Below are 19541 nucleotides of genomic sequence, written 5' to 3'. Positions count from 1 at the left end.
TCGGATTAGCTGTCTTTCCTTAGGCTGTGTTTGGAAGAGGGCGTTTAAAAGATATGAATTCTGTTGCCTAGAGTCAGCAAATAAGGAAACAATTTTGAGGAATCCATAAAGTATTTTGAGTTAGTGCAGAGAATATTTTAATGCTTTAAAAATACATTATTTTTCTAATGAAAAAAAGGTAACCCCTTACTTTTCTTTTGGGTCCGAAAATTTTAAGAGACAAAATAAACACAAATCAAGCTAATTTTTAGCTGTCTCTGGATGCTGCCCCTAATGGTGGCTTCAAACTCTTCTTTGGGGTGGCATTGCAACATAACCTTCGACATACCGCTGGCGTCAAACTGGAATCCAAATCCAAATACATAATACAAATACGTCGATTGTGATAGTTAAGAAAATATACTGGTGTACAAGGTACATTAAGTAATATGGCAATGTCTACATATATATCACCTTCAAGGTATTAACCTCTTGACTTTGTCTGGGAGAAGGGGCTAAAGAAAAATCAGCTCTCTTTCCAAGTATATCTTTTCAGACATTCACAAAATTGAAAGTGAGCTCAATTTCAGAGCATACTTCGGTTCACACAAAACCATGACGTGAAAAAATTGAAGCCCAGAGACACCAAAACACCCAGCATTCTTACACAGATACCTGGCTCCTATCTCCCAATCAGAGAACCTTTATTAGCTATTAAGGGTAGAAAGCATGCCTCCACTTGCGGTTGGTGTCATCACTTCCCAACCAGGGCCCTTAAGGGGAAAGGCATCCGCGGCAGAGTTAGACCTCCCATCATCATTTGAGGTATCACCAATCAAGTCACTGCGATCCAAGATCCGGTCCAGATCTTCTTCACTGATGTCTGTCTGTATCAACTTATCTTCAGAATCTTCTTGATCTTGAAGCAGTTGTAGCAGATCCTCTTCCTGAAGCAACAGAACTCCATTAAGAAAAGGGATAAGGAAAATGCAGTTAAACAAATAACAGATCACATATTCTCATTGCAGAGGAACATTATTAACAGTTCAATTCTGGCACATGAATGTAGGAGGAAGTGGAGCAACTCATGCAGGTAACTGAACTTAAACCCAATGATAACTCAGCCTGAAGCTCAAGTAAAGCATTTGACAAGCAAAGGTCCATGAGGGCAGCTCAGCTTCACCACATAGAAGCCCTTTTTCTTTGGGCATTATGTGTGCATGTTTTGATCAGGAACTGGTTAACATATATCTTGGCCAATGCTAAGGCCACTAAAACTGAAGGAATCCTGAACAGAATATTAGTGATGACTCGAGCTGATCAAAATTTTAGTTTTAGTTTGAACTGGTTAACATATATCTTGGCCAATGCTAAGGCCACTAAAACTGAAGGAATCCTGAACAGAATATTAGTGATGACTTGAGCTGATCAAAATTTTAGTTTTAGTTTGTTACATCACAACCCAAAATATATGGCTTTACAAAGGAAAGGATAAAATCATAAAGGGCACTTAATGTTACTTGGAAAAAAATGAAAACCAATTAAGTAGCAATGAAAAACTTATTTTTAAGAAACATGAGGGAGACACAGGAAATACAGAAGACAGAAAATAATAAAATATAATTTAAATCAGTTGCTAGCTTTCCAAGCATAGCACAATCCCCTGGCAAAATCCCACATAACCAATAAAGAACTGCCATGGAAAAAGACCCTAAATGACATAATAAAAAAGATTGCAGCAGACAATACAGACCTCCAAAACATCCATATTAGGTTTGATTCGTTCTTGCTGGAACTGGCCTTTCCCAATCACAACATGTTCAAGTTTCAACTTACTGAAAGCTCTTTTCAGCATGCGGCCCTGATAAGAAACATTTCCTCAATTTCTCCTCATTACTGATAGAATATCCTTAAGTTCTATGATTTAAAAACCAAAATAAAATAACCATTAGCAAGTTGTACCTCTATAGATTGGGCAGTTGCAAGCCGGTAAACATGAACAGGCTTAGTTTGACCTATCCTATGACATCTATCCATGGCCTGCAGATCCATTTGAGGGTTCTGGGCCACACATTCCACATCAATCAGTTTAGAAGATGAAATACATAGAATACAACAAAAAGGAAAAGAAAGAAAAGAATATGAAACAAACGTGAGATCAGGAACATACCCAGTCACTGTCATACAATATACAAGTATCAGCTGCAGTGAGATTGATACCTAGCCCACCAGCTCGAGTGCTGAGAAGAAATACTCTACAATTGCTATTCATATCATTGAACTCCTCAATCTGTTTGTAGATGTAGAAGATTTATCATTATACTACAGCAGATTACTTACCAGAACAGTAAGGAAGAAGCAGGCTTCCAGTACTACAGTGACTATGAAAATTGGTGGTACCTAGAATGACAGGACTCCACTTCTCTATAAACAGTCCTGTATATGTCCAAATGGGTGCACCAACCACTGGATGGATGATGTAACTAAAAGACATACAAATTGTTCTGCTTTAAATGACAGTAAGAAACTATCTGTGGACTAGTTTTCTGGACAATTATCATCAGTTCCTAAATGGCACCAACTGAAATTGATGCATTAATTACATTAACCTCTGCATGTTCACCACTGTTATATGGTTATTCTTCAGTAAATGCTCACCTCACACATAAAACGAAATCAATACAAACATAAAATATATCACCACATATGATCATCTGGATAAAGATGAATACATCAGGAACAGATGGCAATTGTTGGAATGAATTGGGTTCCTTGCTGCATAAAGGAGATGTCTCAAAAAGAACATAGATTGAGATAATAGAAGCTGACTGTAATGAAAACCATAGCCTTAGATTTGACAATATAGTAGACCTAAGTTGAATGCAGAAAACCAAAAGCTACCAAGGGTCTAGGAAAGACAAACGGCTTCCTTTCCTCATAAGCCTAGCTGAACTCACAAATTAGGAGCATAGGTTCTGCCACCCAACTGATTCTGGTTGAAATTGAAAAATAAAAATTGAAAATTTAAATGTTTCTTGAAATATCAAAAGTTCAGGAATTTTGTAGAGGTATCACCTACCTGTCTTTTTCTTTCATCCAGCCTCACACTACCATCAATTCTACAAACTTCAAGTCCTTTCTCGCTAAAATAGTATTCCATTATATCCAAAATCTTAGTCCACTGAGAGAAGATCAGAACCTGATTGGAAATGTATGACAAGATGAGTAAGCAGATCAATAACAAGTCGGAACAGATACAAACTAAAAGATTGTAAAGCTTACTTTATGCTTGCGGGCAAATAACCTTGCCAACAATCTGTCCAGCAAGCGGAATTTGCCACACTGTTCAACTATCTGTTCTACAGGAGGATAGAGATCTGTAAAGAAAGACAAGCAAGAAAAAAATGGCTTAAAACTGATATGGTAGAGCAAGAATTTACTTTAAAACCATGGAATAAATTGTAAGTTACATACATGAACCATCAAAGGCAGACTCTAAGAGGTCAGGATGGTTACAGTTCTTCCGAAGTTGGACCATCAAATTGTTAAGCTTTCCTTTCACACCACGCCCTGCATTTTTACAACTGAAACTTAGCACTAAGATTGTATAGTGTAGAATGAATGCTGCATCAGAAATGAATGAGTCAGCCATCAGAAACAATGGATAGCAGTATGCTACCATGTTCATGAAATGAGTTAGATTCATGAATATTCCAAGCTAACACCAAATGCTCAATGGAGACGCCAATCCAGCCCAGATCTACAGGTCTATTAAATACATAATCAATATCAGGGCCAATACCCTCTAATGTGAGGGCCAAATATTAAGAAAAACCCTTTTTCTCCAAGTCTGGATCATACTCCAACCTGAATCCAGTCACATGACCTATGACCTCAATCTAAATATTCATGCTGCTGTTTGTAGGGCCCATTCTCACATACTACCCAATTAATGCCTGATTTTCCTTTAATCCATTTCCTGAAATCCTTGAAAAAAATTACTTTTTCATGGAGAATGATTTTTGAAAGTGCCAATAATTTCACACTCAAGCTACAGCACCATGACAAGAATATGCCAGGGATTGCTGGAAACATATAAGAAAAGAACAAGTTTAGAAACAAGTTCCCAATTATTTTCTTCTGTTCACCAGCGACCCATTATCTAGAAAATGCAGTTATTCACAAGTAACAATGATGCCATTACCAGTGCTTGCTTTCTCTTTTAAATAATTCTCCAATGTCTTATTAACCAAATGATCCTTGAAATTCTTTTGATGCTCAGTCATGGTGGCATACAAAATAATCTCTTTTTTTCTGGGAAGCATCTGCTCAACATCTGACTTCATTCTCCGAAGGAGAAAGGGACGCAATATAGCATGAAGTTTTGACACCACCTGCACATGAACAGAACCCCGGCATTACATATACGATATAAAATATTTCACGAGTAAAAATATGCTCAGGATGATTGCATACTTGAGCCCTTTTCCTCTCTTCCAATTCTTCCACCACTGCTTCATTATTGCACTTGCCTGACAGATCAAACCTGAAATCATGTTATAAACAGATTAAACATCAAATCAAGGCAGTAAACACTCACCATCCTACTTAATGATCACAAATTTACTTTTGTTCCTAAAATTTACCTTAATCTTCTTAATACATCATCCATCCAATTTAAGAATTTCACACTTTAAATTTCAGAACCTTGTAAAGTATAGATAGAGATCTGTTGATCATAGTAGTAAAGTGCATTGTGTCCTAGTATGTTTTGCACAGATCATCAAATCAGAGAACAGCTCATAGGATTTCAGCATGGTTCAAGAACATGACAAGGACAAGAAAATTAATTAAAAAGGTTTACCAAGAGGGAAAATAGAACTTATAGATTTATAAGCTTCCATTCATACCACCATCAGAATTCCATTCTTCTGTTCGTCAATGCTACAACAGAGCTATTCAAGCTTGTTTGGTTTTATAAAATTATATTGAAAGCATTTAAACTTAAACTAATAGGAAGCCTTCAATTGAATTTTTAATCAGTAGATGATTACATAGAACCCTCAAATTGAAGTCAAGAAACGATCAAACTCTGCAGATAAAATAATCTGATATTTGGATTATGAAAAAACAGAAGGTATCCAATCATCAAGAACATCTCCTTTTTTATAGGTAACTATTATTTGGGTTCATGGGATTGAACCTGGAAACTCCCCAGCCCCTACTAAATCTTTTGCCACTGGGGCAACTCATCAAGGGCAGTAGGCAAAGAATGCTCTTACCAGGACTCGAATTCTTCGTGGGATGAGAAAATATCAGGCAATATGAAGTTTAACAAAGACCACAGCTCTGCCAGGTTGTTCTGCAGAGGAGTCCCAGTGAGCAGAAGCTTATTTTCTACGGGTAACAACTTCAGTTCCTTCAGTAATTTGCATTTACTGTTCTTCAATCTGTGCCCCTTCAAGAGGAAATATCTAGCTAAGATAATTAAATAAAGGCAATAGCGTTCATCCTGACAATTCATGCTTAATTTAAAGTGAAAAGAAAGGAAAATATATGGACCGCCTTTTCTTTTATAAGTAAAAAAGAAGGAACATTTAATGACTAACTAGTTTGGGATTTACCTCATCAACCACAAGATATTTCCAATTGTAATGCCTTAGATACTTTCTAGCATCATTTAATGCAACCTCATAAGAAGTCAGAATTATAGGAAATTTGGGGCCAATTGTTCTTGGCATATACTTCATTCGTATTTGATCTCTTTCTTTCCTATTGCCATGGTAGATGATTGCATTTATTGAGGGCACAAACCTTTCCAAAAGAAAAACCAAATTTAAAATAAGCTATAAAAGAAACTTCCTTCAGGCTAGTCCTTTGAAAAAAAATCAAGATTCAAGTCACCTTGCTATTTCATTTGCCCAGTTTGAGAGAGTAGAAAGAGGAGCAATGACCAAATAGGGGCCATCTAACCCCTTTCCTTTTAAATGTGCAAGGAAGCCAATAGTTTGAATTGTCTTTCCAAGCCCCATTTGATCTGCAAGGATCCCATTCAGTCCATTTTGCCATAGTGAGATCAGCCACTTCACACCTTTGATCTGATAAGACTTCAATTTTCCACCTGTCAACAAGGGTACAAGTCCAGCCTGCTCTTTCTCAGCTCTCTCCTCCTCGGTGAGGTTCACATCTTCAGGAGTAGCACCTTCTTTAGATCTTGTAAGCATGGCTGCAACTGCTCTCTTGGCCTTCCTCTGAAAAAAGTATCATAGCATTGTCTTAAAATAGTGCAGGGAAAAGGTGCAAATGCATGAAGGAAATGAGTTCAAACCTGAAGCTGTAATGAATTACATAAGCTAGCAAAAAGGACAAAAGAAAAATGAAGGGTTCAGGTACAAATAAACTGCATTTTTTTTATAGGTAAACAAAGCAAATAAATAAACTGCATGCTCAACATAAGATCCTAAAACAACCAAAGCATCATAGAAATATTAAGAAAGAACCTCAAGGAATATTTGGTTTCAAGGATTTGACACATAACTCCTAAAGACAAAATGTACAACACCCAATGAATAGCTAGAAATAAAGCAGGTGATTTTTTACTATTCAATGAAAAGATCAAACATCCTAAGACCAATTAAATTTCAGACTCAAGATATAAGACAAAGACACTAGAACAAGAAAAAGATAGGTGAGCAGGACTCTAGAAGACCTCAAGAGTCAGGATTGCCAGAGCAATGTTCAACACTTAATTCCACAAATGTGACAAAGAACAGATGTCACAAAGAGTACTAAGATTCTTGGCTCATAAAAAATATAACAGAGTTAATAAAACAAAAGAAATCACACAAATAAGAGAAGAATGGAAACCTTACATTATTATATTCTGCTTTTCTTTTTGAACCACGACCCCTCTTTTTTACTTCAACAATTTCACTCTCTTTCTCCTCCACACGATTCTGGTGACAGAATTCATACAACAACTTGATCAATACTAATTAAAATTTATGCAAGAAAGAAAAAGATTCATCAAAAAGTGTAAGCAGGAGGATACAAATGTGATGGAATCCATTTTTTCCAGCAAAAACTCTGAGTACAGCTGGGTCTGTGTTAGAAGCTCATCCAATTTAGTGAACTGGCTGTCATTCAAGTGGGGGGCCTCCTGAGTCACTACTTCTTCTGCATCCTCTTCCTTCACCCGTTCTTTCATCAGCATCTCTTCTTCCTTTGCCATGGTTCCTGATATAAGAGAAGAATCTCCATTTTTTGCATCGAGGGGAAGAAGTATGTCATCCTCCATCTTAACTTTAATTTTCTCCTCACAAATACCCTTCATTTTAGATTAAATAACAAAAAAATTAAAAATAGAAAAGCTTAATAGTGTTGAATATGCAGAAAATATCTAATACTGATTGAGAATTGACTTGGATAAACAGTGATTAGAAGTATAAAAGCAACAGACCAAAATTTCTGAAAACATTGAATGAAAAATGATAAATCAATAAATAATACCAGGCTATGTAGATTTTTCTGCCTAAGAATGTCAACTAATAACCTCAAATCAGATTACCAATAAGGTGTAATATAATATAATATTAAAAACAACAAAAGAAATAAATTTGCCATTAAATATGAGAAAGAGCTTGTGAAAATATAGTTTATCATTTAGGGGAAATGGTGTTTTTGTCATTGTCGTTCTTTCTACATTGACATGCATAAGAGAGGGAAAACCGACATCTAACAGAAATGTGTCAATAACAATAGCCACCACAGCTATCACCTTAAATTTGAACCATCAGGGTAAAGACAAGCAGCAACGTGCCAAAGCAATAACAATGATAGTTGTAGAATCAGCACCAGTATTAAAACCTTATAGTAAATTCGATTCCTAAGACAACATATGAAAAAGGAAAAAAAAAAAAAGTTGGGGATGAAGCTGAACAGAATAACAAGGTTTTCATTTCTGTTTCCAATGGCTTCTTGGTTATCAATACTTCTTCCCTCCGATTCGATGGGAACCAAAAATAGCAACCTGGAAACCCAAGGTGCCGAAAACAAAATAGTAGAAAAGAAAAAATGTAAGCATATGTGTCTCGTCAGTCGTCACAAACAACAGGCAAAGCATTAGCCCTACATTGTACACATCATTCTTCGAAAGAATGAATAAAGAGGAGAGGAAAATGTTAAAGTTTGCTGCAGAAAACGAACATAAATATAAACGGAAAGAAAGAAAGTGGAATCAAACCTCATCCTCCAGGACTGAAGTCGGAGAATCCGCAGAGGCGTCATCCTTTACTTCGTTACCAGGTACCATTTTCTAACCCTAACAATCCTGCAGAAGTAAATGACTCTTTAAACGCATTACACTAAATCTTATCAGAACAACACAATGAACCAAAAAACGAAACTCCTTCTAAAAGAAAAAACCCCTAGGGTTTTCCAAAACATCCGAGTAATGCCCACAACCCAGAGCTCGGTCTGCTCCTCAAGAAAATGAGGGAAACAGACGAGTAACCCTTTCTCTCTCTCGTTGTCCGAGAAACAAACAGAGGACTAGGAATTCAAAATCCATCAGCATCCAGCGAGAAACGCCGTCTGGAAAAAGTGGAAATGGAAAAACCAAAACAAATGGGAACAAACCAGTGAAATGTCGGAATCGGGGAAGAACTCACTTGAGAGCTGCGGTGTTGGAGGTTACAGAGCAACAGATCACAACCGACAAGAGAAGATGGACAGTTCTGGAAACAAGGGAGAGTGGAGGCGAAACATATACAGTGCGATGCTCCAAAATATTATTTATTTTTCTCTTCTCTTTCCTGCACAGGTCTAGGCGGGAAAACGAAGTTTAGTATTTGCCCAAAGAATGTCTCCATAATTACAAGAGAACCTCCTTTCCGACTTTGTCCGTGTTTTGGCCTTTTTGGCCGCCTATATGGTCTTCGTGTGGAAAATGATCCGTTGGCGGTTTGGCGACGGTTTAAAAACCTGACCCGATCCAAAAAGGGCAAACGAGGATAGCATGATAAAATTGTAGGGCCATCCTTTCCTAACTTTATGGCATTTTTTGGTTTCACGTGGAGCGCTTGAAAATTGGACAAACTTTAATTTTACTTTTACTGCAACATAGTGGCCTTTTTAAGAGCCTTTTATAGCTGGACCGCGCAGTACATTCTTCGTACTGTTGTTAAATTGAATATCCGATTGTTCATGGGATGAGTATGCAGGTAAAAACATGGGCTCGGACATTCGAGACTCAGGCTTGGCCCAGATACTTGAATGACTTTACAGGCCTTCGACCAATAGCGGGCCTAGATGGACCCCCTTAGCTTTGGGCCTGAGCACACAAGCCCAACTCATTACCAAATATGTTACTGCCCTCCTATCTGACATGGGAAAGGGAAAGGGGGGCTTGAATCAAGAACTTTCTAATTAGGATTGTAAAGATAACTCATATGTGTAGAGATCATCCGTAGAAGTTATCTTTGAACTCAAATATAAAGAAAAGAAAATGAAGGAAAAAATTGAAAGAAAGAAAGAAAAGAAAAGAAAAAGAAATAAAATTAGGGTTTCAGATGGGGTACTATAAGAGAGTCTTTTAATTATTTCACTATTTTAAAAAATGAGTTGGAGAGAGTTTAGATAAATGTCTTTAACATTTCTTATTAGAATTCAAAATTATTTTAGCACATGTTTTAATTATAAGAGTATTCACATTATTTTTTCTTTGCAAGTATATATAAATTATGTAGAAGTTGGTAGATGGATTAATCGGGTTGTTGACTAACTTGAATATAACCCAAACTAAGAAACAATTAATGGAGTTCAACCCAACCTAACTTTTAACTTGAGATGCTCAATTTAAACCCAACTCAATCTTATTTTTTTAAGTTCAGATTATTCAAATTAAACTCAAGTTGGTTGGATTATATAATTTAAAATCCATTTATAATATATATATATATATATATATATATATATATATATATATATATATATTTAAATTAATGTATTTATTTGAAAATGTAAATAATAAATATGAAAAAATTTTAAGAACATAAATTTATATATTTTTCTAAAAAAAATGAAAAATATATGATATAATATAATTTGATAGTTTTTTTCTTAAAAATAGAAAAATAAAATAACTATTATTATATAAGATAATATGTATTATAAATATTATAAAATTATTAAATGGAGTTTAGATTAAGTTCGGACCGAATTAAGAAAAAAAAAACCGAATTCTAAAAAGACAATGTAGCGTTGAGGGTGGTGACGTGTCCCCTTCTCAACACTACACTGTCTTTTTAAACTCAAGCCCAACCCGATCAGTGAGGATAATTTTCCAGGCCCACTAATTCTAAGTGCTTCAAAATATATAATTCAGGCACACATCTGATAGACAAAGGGCAAGTGCGACATGCGACAAAGGGCAAGTGCGACATGCGACAGATGGGGCATGCAGTTGGCTTGATCACCAAAGGATCAACACAAAGGTAGTGGAACTTGTGCCCACACTCGTGCATCACCCGGCAGGGCTCCCCCTCCTTGAAGCTCTTGCGACAGATACCGCAACCGCTCTCTCGTCCTACCATCGCCTCATACTTTATATAAGGGGCAGTCGCGCCGGCAGCACACTACTCTTTGGTGAATTGATTCAGAACATTCACCTCCTCTTCCCTCTTCCCTCTTCTTCTTCTTCCTGTATTTTATCCGGATCCACTCTTCGGCCCCCATGTCGACGTTGAGAGATCGCTATTTTTTTCCGAATGGCATGTATCCAAAAAGCCAACAGCGCCAGTACTGAAATAAAACCTAGACAGCCGAAGATGCTGAGCAAGGCAGCCATGCCTGATACCCATGTGAACCCATGTGAGCCCATGAGAATATGGAGGACAGGCGGAGCTGGAAGGTTTGGGAGGAAAAACTGGAGAGATCATGGAGAAGATGAAATGATGTACCGTGAAAATTAACTGGGAATGTTGCATGAGAGTAGTGTTTGTGTTCAATTATGGATTTGGCATAGTAATGCCATGTTGCAATATTGGGAGGTCGGTCAGTTTTGGAACCAAATCTAGGGGCTTCCTTTTTAATAACCCAATGTTCTGTACTAAATGGAAGCAAAATTTCTGTATGCTCTGATGAGATGATTTTTTATCTTTGTTTACTTATAAGAAATAACTTTAAAAGGGAGAAAAATGAATAGATTTGCATGTAAAAATGGTAAGTAATATCCTTGAGCATTTTTTTTTGTTGGTAATTGTGTGGACATGAAACAAATGTACAGCATTCACATCTCATCTTATTATTGCACATACTCATTTCTTACACAATTCATAGGCTAAAATTCTATGTAGAATGAACATTGAATGAAAAGGCAAAAACATGATGGGTCTAGGGCCTTCGTAGATACAATTAGTAGAGTGAAATTGGCATCAATTTAACGTAATCAAGGCATAATTTTCATGAAAATGAGAGGAAAAAAAATAAATGGAACAGAAGGGAGACAAGAGGAAATGTAGCGCAGGTATTTGTATTTTATCTGCTGAAAAATTCCATGAAAATCTAAGACTGATAGCAGAGATCATCGAACCCCATGTACTCATTGTTCGCCAGCTTCTCAACCATAGTCATTATGCCCACTCCGCCTGCAATTCACCATGGAAATTGAGCACCACACCCTCAACACACACACACACAAATCTGAAAAGCGAAATTGGAAAAAGATAAAAGAGGGAAATATACCTAAACTGATAGCACTGATAAAGATTGTGAGAGCCAAAATGAAGATGATTATTGAAGCCCTGCCTACAAGTTTTATTACTTTTCTGACCACGTGCTGACCAACAAGGGCGGCTATTGTAGCAACTAGGACAAAATAAGAAGCTGCAACAAAAGTATTGAAACATGAGAATAATACTTCATTTTTGTTTTTGATATCAAAGTTTGGTAACAATTGAAGTCACTATGAGGAGTTATATATGTTTCTGTTATTGCCACCTACCATATGGGACTGGGAAGCGCCTTAGAAGGTGGTATTGTACAACTGACATGGAGGAGGAGAATGCCATTGAAAAGGTTGATGTTGCACTCGCAACCTGCAAAAAGGGTACAACTTTGTCAAACAATTGGTTTAACGTTGTTATAGACCTGCATGATATATCTGACTTAAAGGCGCTTAAGAGAGGTTGAGGAATGTAGTCTACCTGGGGTGGAATTCCCAATTCAAGAAAAAGGGGTCCCAAGATGAAGCCGCCTCCAAGCCCAAGCAATCCACCCACTAAGCCTGCTACTATCCCACATGAACAGTAAAGAAAAATCTGATGTATCTTCCAGTTTGTGACTTCCTTTCCCTTTGATGCAATCACCCTGGTTCCTTTGTACAAGCATACGGCTTCATATATCGAAACTGAAGCCGCAATGGGTACCTAAGGGATACCGAATTTTGTTATTGAACGGGGGTTTGATACTTGAGATCATGAGATATTCAGAAGTCAATTATCTGGAGATCTTACCTGTAAGCAATTCAGAACCCAATACTCTATTGAGCACGTCACCGTGTATGTCTGCATAGAGATTTATAAAAACATCATGTTCAGTATGCAGCTCAAGAGGTTACGTAGATGAATCAGAAAGACAGGTGAGATTTTCTAGGCTGCTTGATTAACGCTATACCTTGACAATCTGAACAGCAAGGAAAGCCACCCACACGTACACTAGCAGTGCCAACTCTTTCCAGCAAATGTTGTATATGACGGGAACCTGGATGGAGTTGAAATTAATTAAGAGAGAAAGAAAACAGTTAATTAGTTGAGAATCGATCTGGGAGGAGTACTAGTCTGGTGGAGAAACGTCTGAGGCATTCTCAGACTTACGTGATCATCTCGGATTGTAGCCGGACCACTGGGTAGTGGTCTGTAATCCCCTCCTCCAGCATTATCTGCAATTGCATGAGACTATTAACACAAGATCTTATTTATGATCATTTTGCTGCTATATCCACCAATTTGTCTCATTCTTCATCTCCCAAGAACCAATCCTATAAGTTTCATTTCTGGGTCAAGCAAGCTCTCAAGGGGTTTGTTGTGATATTGATTTGGATCATGGATGAAAATTTTATGCATTTGATTTCATTATTTCTGGAAACATTTGCTTAGAGGGCATTACTCACCAGTTGGCTTGGTCTCTGCTTCCAACAGCCTAGCTGCTTCCTGAAAATAAAGCCAAATCTCAAATTAAAAAGCTTTGATACTAAGGAAAACCAAAGAGAGGCAATAATAATAATAGTAATAATTGTAGGTGAAAATTTTGAATTACCTTCTTCATGATTGTCTCCTTCTTCCATGTTTCTATGCCTTTGAATAAAGCCTTAGTTGATGTACCTACTGCCATTATAGTTTTGAGCATAAGTGCATAATTGACAAAGAAGATATGCAGTTGCTCAGAAAGAGGTACTAACTTGTCCTATTACTCCAAAAAGAAGATTATAATTGCACAGGAAAAAAAGAAGAAAAAGTTATTAAGTTGAAGAAGAAACCTTACATCATCATTACCAAAATTAAATAAATAAATAAAGCAAGCTAAGAAGTGTTTTGGGAAATAATTTTAAAAAATAATTTTTGAAAAGAGTTTTTAAAAATCGTTTTCTTTTTTATGTTTTGCAAAACAAAAATTTGTTTGATAATTTGATATGTTTTTAACTTTTTTTTTATGTTTTAAAATATATTTTAAAAATAATTTTTATATGTAATGTTTTATTTTTTAATGATCATTCTTTGTATTTATATAATTATTTTTTAAATTAGTTTTTAAAAAATAAGTAAAAATATAAAGTAAAAATAATTTTTTTTTTTTTTTGTTAAATGTGTTTTCAAAAATAGTTATGGAGCAACCTTCTGCACTCAAGAAATAAAGATGAAGTCTAACTCTCCAAGGAACCTTACTCACTATAAACCATCTGTGAGACAAATAGATGGTGAATTATTACCTAAGAAGAGGATGATAAGGAGAACAGTGACCATCCAATCAGCAAAGATGACATTGAAGGCAACACCAATGCTGATGCCTAGCATGAGCATGGGCTGGAAGAGCAAGGCCAGGTCATAATCGATGATGGGCATGTCTAGTGTTGGATGTCTAAGCCTCATATTGTAGTATACTGTTGATCCTGCAGCCCCCATTATCATACCTGCAATTCACACACAAACTGTAAATAACCCTTATTATTTAAAGTTTTCTTACACCTTAATTCTCATGTAAAATCAGTAAGTTACATTTAGAAATGGCAGTTGAGGACTTGGGGTCGAAGCCGACGATCAAGGTGAGCATTGGAACAAAAATCCCACCGCCTCCTACTCCTCCTACACTCCCCAATGCTGCACCAAAGAATCCAATTATTGAAGCTACCACCAGTTTCCACCCAAACTTCATATCCTGTTCAACCAAAATATAGAATATCAAGATATATAATTAAAGATACTATGATAGTGAGATGTGTTTGGTTGAACAGAAAAGCGGTCTTCTTAACTCACCGGCCAAACATGCTGATATGAAGACTTCCCACTCTGCCAGAGAAAGTGAACCACTTTGGATAGAAATCCTGGTTCCTTATTTTTGTTAACCAAATGTTCAGCTGGCCGATCATCTGCCTTCAAAAGTCTCTCTGCATTGCCTACACCACTCATCATGACAAGCCCCAAGCACACCACCAATGCTGATGTTGCTGCTACCGCCGCTACAGCTCGCTGGTTAACCCCAAGCCGAGCCATGTTGGTTGTGTGAGAACCTTGAAAGCTAGCACACACCCACACAGCTGCTCTATGGCTAGTGAGAACTCCTATTCCAATTTTTTTTATTGGAATTCCTTTTTTTTTTTTTTTCTCTCTCTCTCTCTCTCTCTTCTTCCTGTTCTGTGTCTTTCTCCTTGAAGCACACTGGCGGGGGAAGAGATGAGGGAATGAGGAGCGCACTCTTATCTTCCTTCCTGCTCTTTACATTTATAAATCTCTCTCTGGGTAATTCAGGTGCTTTTTTTTTTCTTTTCCTTTTTTAATCGTAGAGGTTTTTTTTTTTATATTTCATTCACTTATTCAGTTATTTGTCACATCAGACTACATCAAATAATAACATATGGGTATTTTCGCGTGTGCTTGAAATATCATTATGAGATTTTAGATCGAAATTATACGTGGGGCCTCTGAATGTTACATAATATTCATTATTGAGGAAAAAAAAAATCTTTTAAGATGATTCCATTGGATCAAGTCCTTTTTTAAAGATATTATTGAATTAGTTTTATCACGTTTCGTTCAAAATGTCGAAGATTGAACTATCCAATCAGCTTGTGTGAATTGAAGGGGATAGTGCCAAGTTTTATTTTTATTATTATTATTTTTTATGTGATGATTAATGAATTTAACTTTATTATATATTTAGTATTTTTATATTTAAAATTTTGTTTTTTAGAGAATGTGACTGCAATTGTAACTTTTTTTTTTTTTTATTAATGGATTATTAAGTATTGGTACATTTCATGCATATAGGAATTACATTCATCGTCAAAATATGTAAAAAACTCTTGTTATTTTTTATTTATTTATTTTGTGGTAGTGTGTGGTTTGGTTAATATACATATGTTTTAAGGGCCTTCTCAAGAAGGGGCATTAGGCGACACCCATGGCTGTTTTTAAGATTGAGTGGAGCCTGAATATTTTCAAAGGAAACTTTTGGCATGGAATCATTCTATTTTAATGTTTTCATTGGCAGAATGGCAGAAGAGCTGCCAATAGGTAGTTGTGGGCCTTGGTGCTTTTGAGCCACTTGTCAAACTGGCAATGAACAGAAGACCAACTTGATATACTAAGCTAATAATTCCAACTGTGATGAAGCCTTTTCTAAGGGGGTAATTTGATGGTATTTATTTTTATCATCTCAGGGAATCAATGGATCCTATGTAATTCCACCTACTGATCAAAAGGGAAGAAAAAAAACCCATCTCAAACCAGCCCTTCATCCCCATCCATGTTTCCAAATTCGATCTGAATCTTTTGTCAAACAAATACCATTGAAAATGAACCACCCTTTTGGTGGCATAGCATTGAAGAGTAAAATTTTGGAAAGAGTAGAAATGAAAATCAAAACACCAGGTTTCCATCTAATCCTTCTTTTTTTTTTTTGCTTATTGCATGAAACTTCCCGGAAGCTTAAGTAACTGTCTTTTAAGGTAATAAATTGTAGGTTGGCCTTGTTCAGTTGTAATTAGTACCAGCTTGCCAACCTCTTTTAAGATGAAATTTTGTAGCTATCACTACACCCAAAATCTTTCTATACCATTATAACAATGTGAAAAATGGTAATCTCCCTCACTTTTTTGATAATATTACTAATAACTTCATGTACTTAGTACTTAATGCAAAAATGGATCATTATTTGTTGACTACACTTCCATAATCATGCCATAAGCAGCACTACACAGTGTTTGTTGGAGCCTCATCACCACCATTTTATTCAAATACCAGTCTGATGGGTAGGTCTCACCTAATTTTGATCTCCAGTGTATGTGGTAACTGGAAGCAATTGATTTGGGTTATTGTCAGCTTTGGTGTGGCTTAGGCATTAATCAAACCTATGATTTGTCCATTTTTTCCTTGTTTTGGAACATTTAGCCACAAAAGATGAAAACCCCGTCTGCAAATATTCAAACCTATTGCTGTAATTTTGGTTTTTTACCATCTCACTACCAAATAGGGGTGACGAAGTTTAATATGATATGCAGATATGAACCCAACACAATTTTTATAGGTTTGAATTGAGTATAAATGAGTTTGGATCAACTTGTGTCAACCTTTATTATAACTTGCTTAATAAATAGATAATTTTTAAATCAATTTGCATAATACAAATTTAACATGAATGAATTCATCTAATAATCTCATTATTAACTTAATTACATCGTTAAATTATTTAAATTATTTAATTTATTGAATCATTTTGAATTTGTTTTTAAATAAATAGATCAATTAAATCATAAGTTTGATTGAGACATTAATCATATAGATAGACATATATAAGACTTAATTATTAAATAAAATCATCGAATTATTAAATAAGTTAAATGAGTTACACGACATGTTATCTATTTACTAATGAGATATAATTTACGTTCATGTAGTAAAATACCTAAGCTTTAACACAACAAAAACCAAAATCCACCAACATAAATTACCACCCTTAGACTTCCAAATTACTCTTTGCGGGGATCATGGAAGCTTCACAGCTGCTTCCTGGCTCTTGCCAGAAAGAAAATCACCCCATTGATGGTGGAAAGAAATTTTGTCCTTTTATAATCTCAGCAACAAATTCTTTCATTCTAAGCAGTCTTATCAATCAATTAATGTGGTTGAATTAATATCCATCTTCACTATTTTTTTCTCTCGGGTTTTGTTCTTTAATTTGTCAAGAAAATAAACGAATTTGAAACTTATGAATCTGGCTTTTCAAATCCACCCTTCAAGTCTTACTAGATCTTGTCATTCTGTACGGATCCTCAACTCATTATTACAATGAAGATTCTGGTAAAGAAATCAGTAAAAGAGAAGAAAATTCCAAAACTTGTGAAAACAGCAGAAACTTGTTTTTATTTTTTACTTTTCCATTTTGTTCTTCATAGCGAGAAGAAAAAGAAAGGTATACAGTTGAATAACCACTTGGAGGATCAAAATAAAAGCTAAAACAAACAGACAACCAAATAGAAAGTGTAGGAAGTTTCGAGGAACCAACCACAACGTTCGAATTGCAGAGGAGTGAAACTAGAGTTCCAAGTACGATGAAGGTACTGTTCTTGTGCAGTATAATCATTGTGACTGGACGAAAATTCAAGCAAATTTGTGAAGCTTCATTGCTGCTTCAGCGTTTTCTTGGCCTTTTCTTCATCTCCCTCTTTAATTTTTATATTCCCATGCTGTCCCAAATGAACATATAGTCTCTTTAATATTCCTATGCACTCCCCAACAAATAAATAATACATCTCTTTCAATTCTAACTGAGGAGCGCTCCCTACACACGGTATATATACAGTTTTTGTCCTGTGCGAGGAAGAAGCAAATATATGTGCCGTTTTTTTACCGTTGAATGTAGTATTTGAAGATTATTTTTTAAAAAAGATTAATATTTAAAAAAATGTTGTTTTATAATTATTCTATTATCAGCAGCCATATCACATTAATATTAAGCTTAAATCAAAGGCATCGATTGGAACGATTTAGAATCCAAGTATAGAAAATACAGTTGGGCCTCCCGCTCACCTGGTGAATGGGTTTGAAGAGGGGTGATTTGCTGTGGCATAAGTTGAGATGGTATGGAAGAGGGGTGGCCGAGGTATAATTATTTTTGTGTTGCATGCTGTAGCCAATCGTGTGCTGGATTGATTTATATGATCATATACAGCTAACGTTTTGTGTTGATTATCTTTTGTTTTTATCTTCCTTCACCAAAAATGGCTTTACCTTCTTTCATTATTTAAAACGCTTCCAGGCTCCAACCATTTTGTTCAATAAATCTGCTGTTTTCACTGTTTGTTCAAATAGCTCAAGGTTGGGAGGTTGGAACAGTCTCTTCTCCGAGGATGGGAGGTGCTAATCTGTGCAGAGTTGGAGCTCTATTCAGCAATAATTTCATGGGTGGGTGCTGCTGCTTACCAGAGAACCTAGTAAGAAGGATCGCCTTCTTCAAACTCCGTGTTAAGCATTAAGCGAGAGCCAGACATGATTCAGAAGAGTTCTGGAAGTTCAAGGGCTTGGATTCAAGTGCGAGGATTGGTTTGGATCAACTGGTGTTGACGTTGCTTGAGTTCCAGGTGGAACTTTTTTCCAATACTTATTTTTCAGGGAAAATGAGGCCAATCCAAGAATGACATTAAATTACCCAATTTTAGCATTAGAAAACCTTTGAAATCTTATGGTTTGGAAATGGGTACAACTTGAAATATGATCTTCTATGCAGTTGCTTTTACCTTATGTAGTGTAAATTTTCAACGTCCACTAAATTATGTAATATAAATCTTCAACACCAAGCAACTGAGCCTCATGAAAAGGGCGCAAAGGGTGAATCTGCGTTGTAACTATCCCGCCTGCTGTCTGGGCAGCTGTAGTTAAACAATTAGAATTATTAGTGTACGAAAAAGAGAGAACTTTCCTGGATTTTGACTAAATCCAAGATCCATCATCCACCGGTATCGCTTCCCTAAACATGCCAATATATATTTTGCGTGCCGTTTCTCTTCTTCAAACGATTCATGCTAAAGCAAGCCAGTTTTTATAATTCCTACAAACGAAGAAAACTGAGAATGCAAGCCTGAACTTGAGGATATCTACATCATTGGAAGCACATTCATTTGCTCGCTCAATTCCGTTTTATTTAGCAAATTAGATTGATGATCAAATAGGTGGGAAGTTTTTGGTGCCACTGCATGCAGTGTATAAATGCTTTAAACCCCAGTTAGCCTAAAAAAATTCAAAACTTCATCTGTATTCCCCAAAATGGACAATGGGAAATCCCTTCAACCCAAA

The 19541-nt window shown here is 36.0% G+C and overlaps 2 protein-coding genes and 1 long non-coding RNA gene across 4 annotated transcripts; 1 reads left to right on the top strand and 2 right to left on the bottom strand.

Moving 5' to 3' along the window:
- Positions 1–344: 344 nt before the first annotated feature.
- On the bottom strand, positions 345–8758 carry LOC117912804 (ATP-dependent DNA helicase DDM1). 2 transcript variants are annotated; one of them, XM_034827523.1, is made up of 16 exons: positions 8649–8758; positions 8222–8308; positions 7031–7306; positions 6852–6935; positions 5884–6230; positions 5604–5793; positions 5262–5437; positions 4456–4525; positions 4184–4373; positions 3454–3549; positions 3262–3356; positions 3059–3178; positions 2150–2269; positions 1942–2040; positions 1733–1840; positions 345–926 (listed from the first exon to the last, which is right to left on the bottom strand). In XM_034827523.1, exons 2-16 carry the CDS (start codon positions 8288–8290, stop codon positions 687–689), a joined length of 2280 nt encoding a protein of 759 aa, XP_034683414.1. In that variant the 5' UTR covers positions 8291–8308; positions 8649–8758; the 3' UTR covers positions 345–686. The 2 variants fall into 2 exon arrangements, with proteins under 2 accessions (XP_034683414.1, XP_034683415.1); XM_034827524.1 differs by having other exon boundaries at positions 8617–8740.
- Positions 8759–11258: 2500 nt separating this feature from the next.
- Positions 11259–14950, bottom strand: LOC117912281 (sulfite exporter TauE/SafE family protein 3-like). The gene is made up of 12 exons (XM_034826810.1): positions 14508–14950; positions 14250–14409; positions 13964–14164; positions 13294–13358; positions 13148–13187; positions 12852–12916; positions 12652–12738; positions 12492–12542; positions 12183–12404; positions 11981–12074; positions 11722–11862; positions 11259–11624 (listed from the first exon to the last, which is right to left on the bottom strand). The coding sequence occupies exons 1-12, from the start codon at positions 14742–14744 to the stop codon at positions 11542–11544; spliced, it is 1446 nt and encodes a 481-aa protein (XP_034682701.1). The 5' UTR covers positions 14745–14950; the 3' UTR covers positions 11259–11541.
- A 3317-nt stretch (positions 14951–18267) lies between these two features.
- LOC117912024 lies at positions 18268–18984 on the top strand. Its single transcript, XR_004650964.1, has 2 exons — positions 18268–18351; positions 18561–18984. It is a non-coding gene; the product is annotated as an uncharacterized LOC117912024 (long non-coding RNA).
- Positions 18985–19541: the final 557 nt, after the last annotated feature.

This window comes from Vitis riparia, chromosome 4, assembly GCF_004353265.1.
Source record: "Vitis riparia cultivar Riparia Gloire de Montpellier isolate 1030 chromosome 4, EGFV_Vit.rip_1.0, whole genome shotgun sequence".
Classification (NCBI taxonomy): Eukaryota; Viridiplantae; Streptophyta; class Magnoliopsida; order Vitales; family Vitaceae; genus Vitis; species Vitis riparia.
Note: the sequence above shows the minus strand (reverse complement) of the source record. Positions and strands in the feature narration are given on the sequence as shown.

Excerpts from the sequence above, each read along its gene's own strand:
- LOC117912804 (XM_034827523.1), bottom strand. The coding sequence starts at position 8,290 with ATGGTACCTGGTAACGAAGTAAAGGATGACGCCTCTGCGGATTCTCCG. Across the intron at positions 4,374-4,455 it reads AAGAGAGGAAAAGGGCTCAA|GTGGTGTCAAAACTTCATGC; the intron begins GTATGCAATCAT and ends GTTCATGTGCAG. Across the intron at positions 3,179-3,261 it reads TATTTGCCCGCAAGCATAAA|GTTCTGATCTTCTCTCAGTG; the intron begins GTAAGCTTTACA and ends ATTTCCAATCAG.
- LOC117912281 (XM_034826810.1), bottom strand. The coding sequence starts at position 14,744 with ATGGCTCGGCTTGGGGTTAACCAGCGAGCTGTAGCGGCGGTAGCAGCA. Across the intron at positions 13,359-13,963 it reads CCTTATCATCCTCTTCTTAG|GTACATCAACTAAGGCTTTA; the intron begins GTAATAATTCAC and ends TAATGGCAGTAG. Across the intron at positions 13,188-13,293 it reads AGGAGACAATCATGAAGAAG|GAAGCAGCTAGGCTGTTGGA; the intron begins GTAATTCAAAAT and ends CTTTATTTTCAG.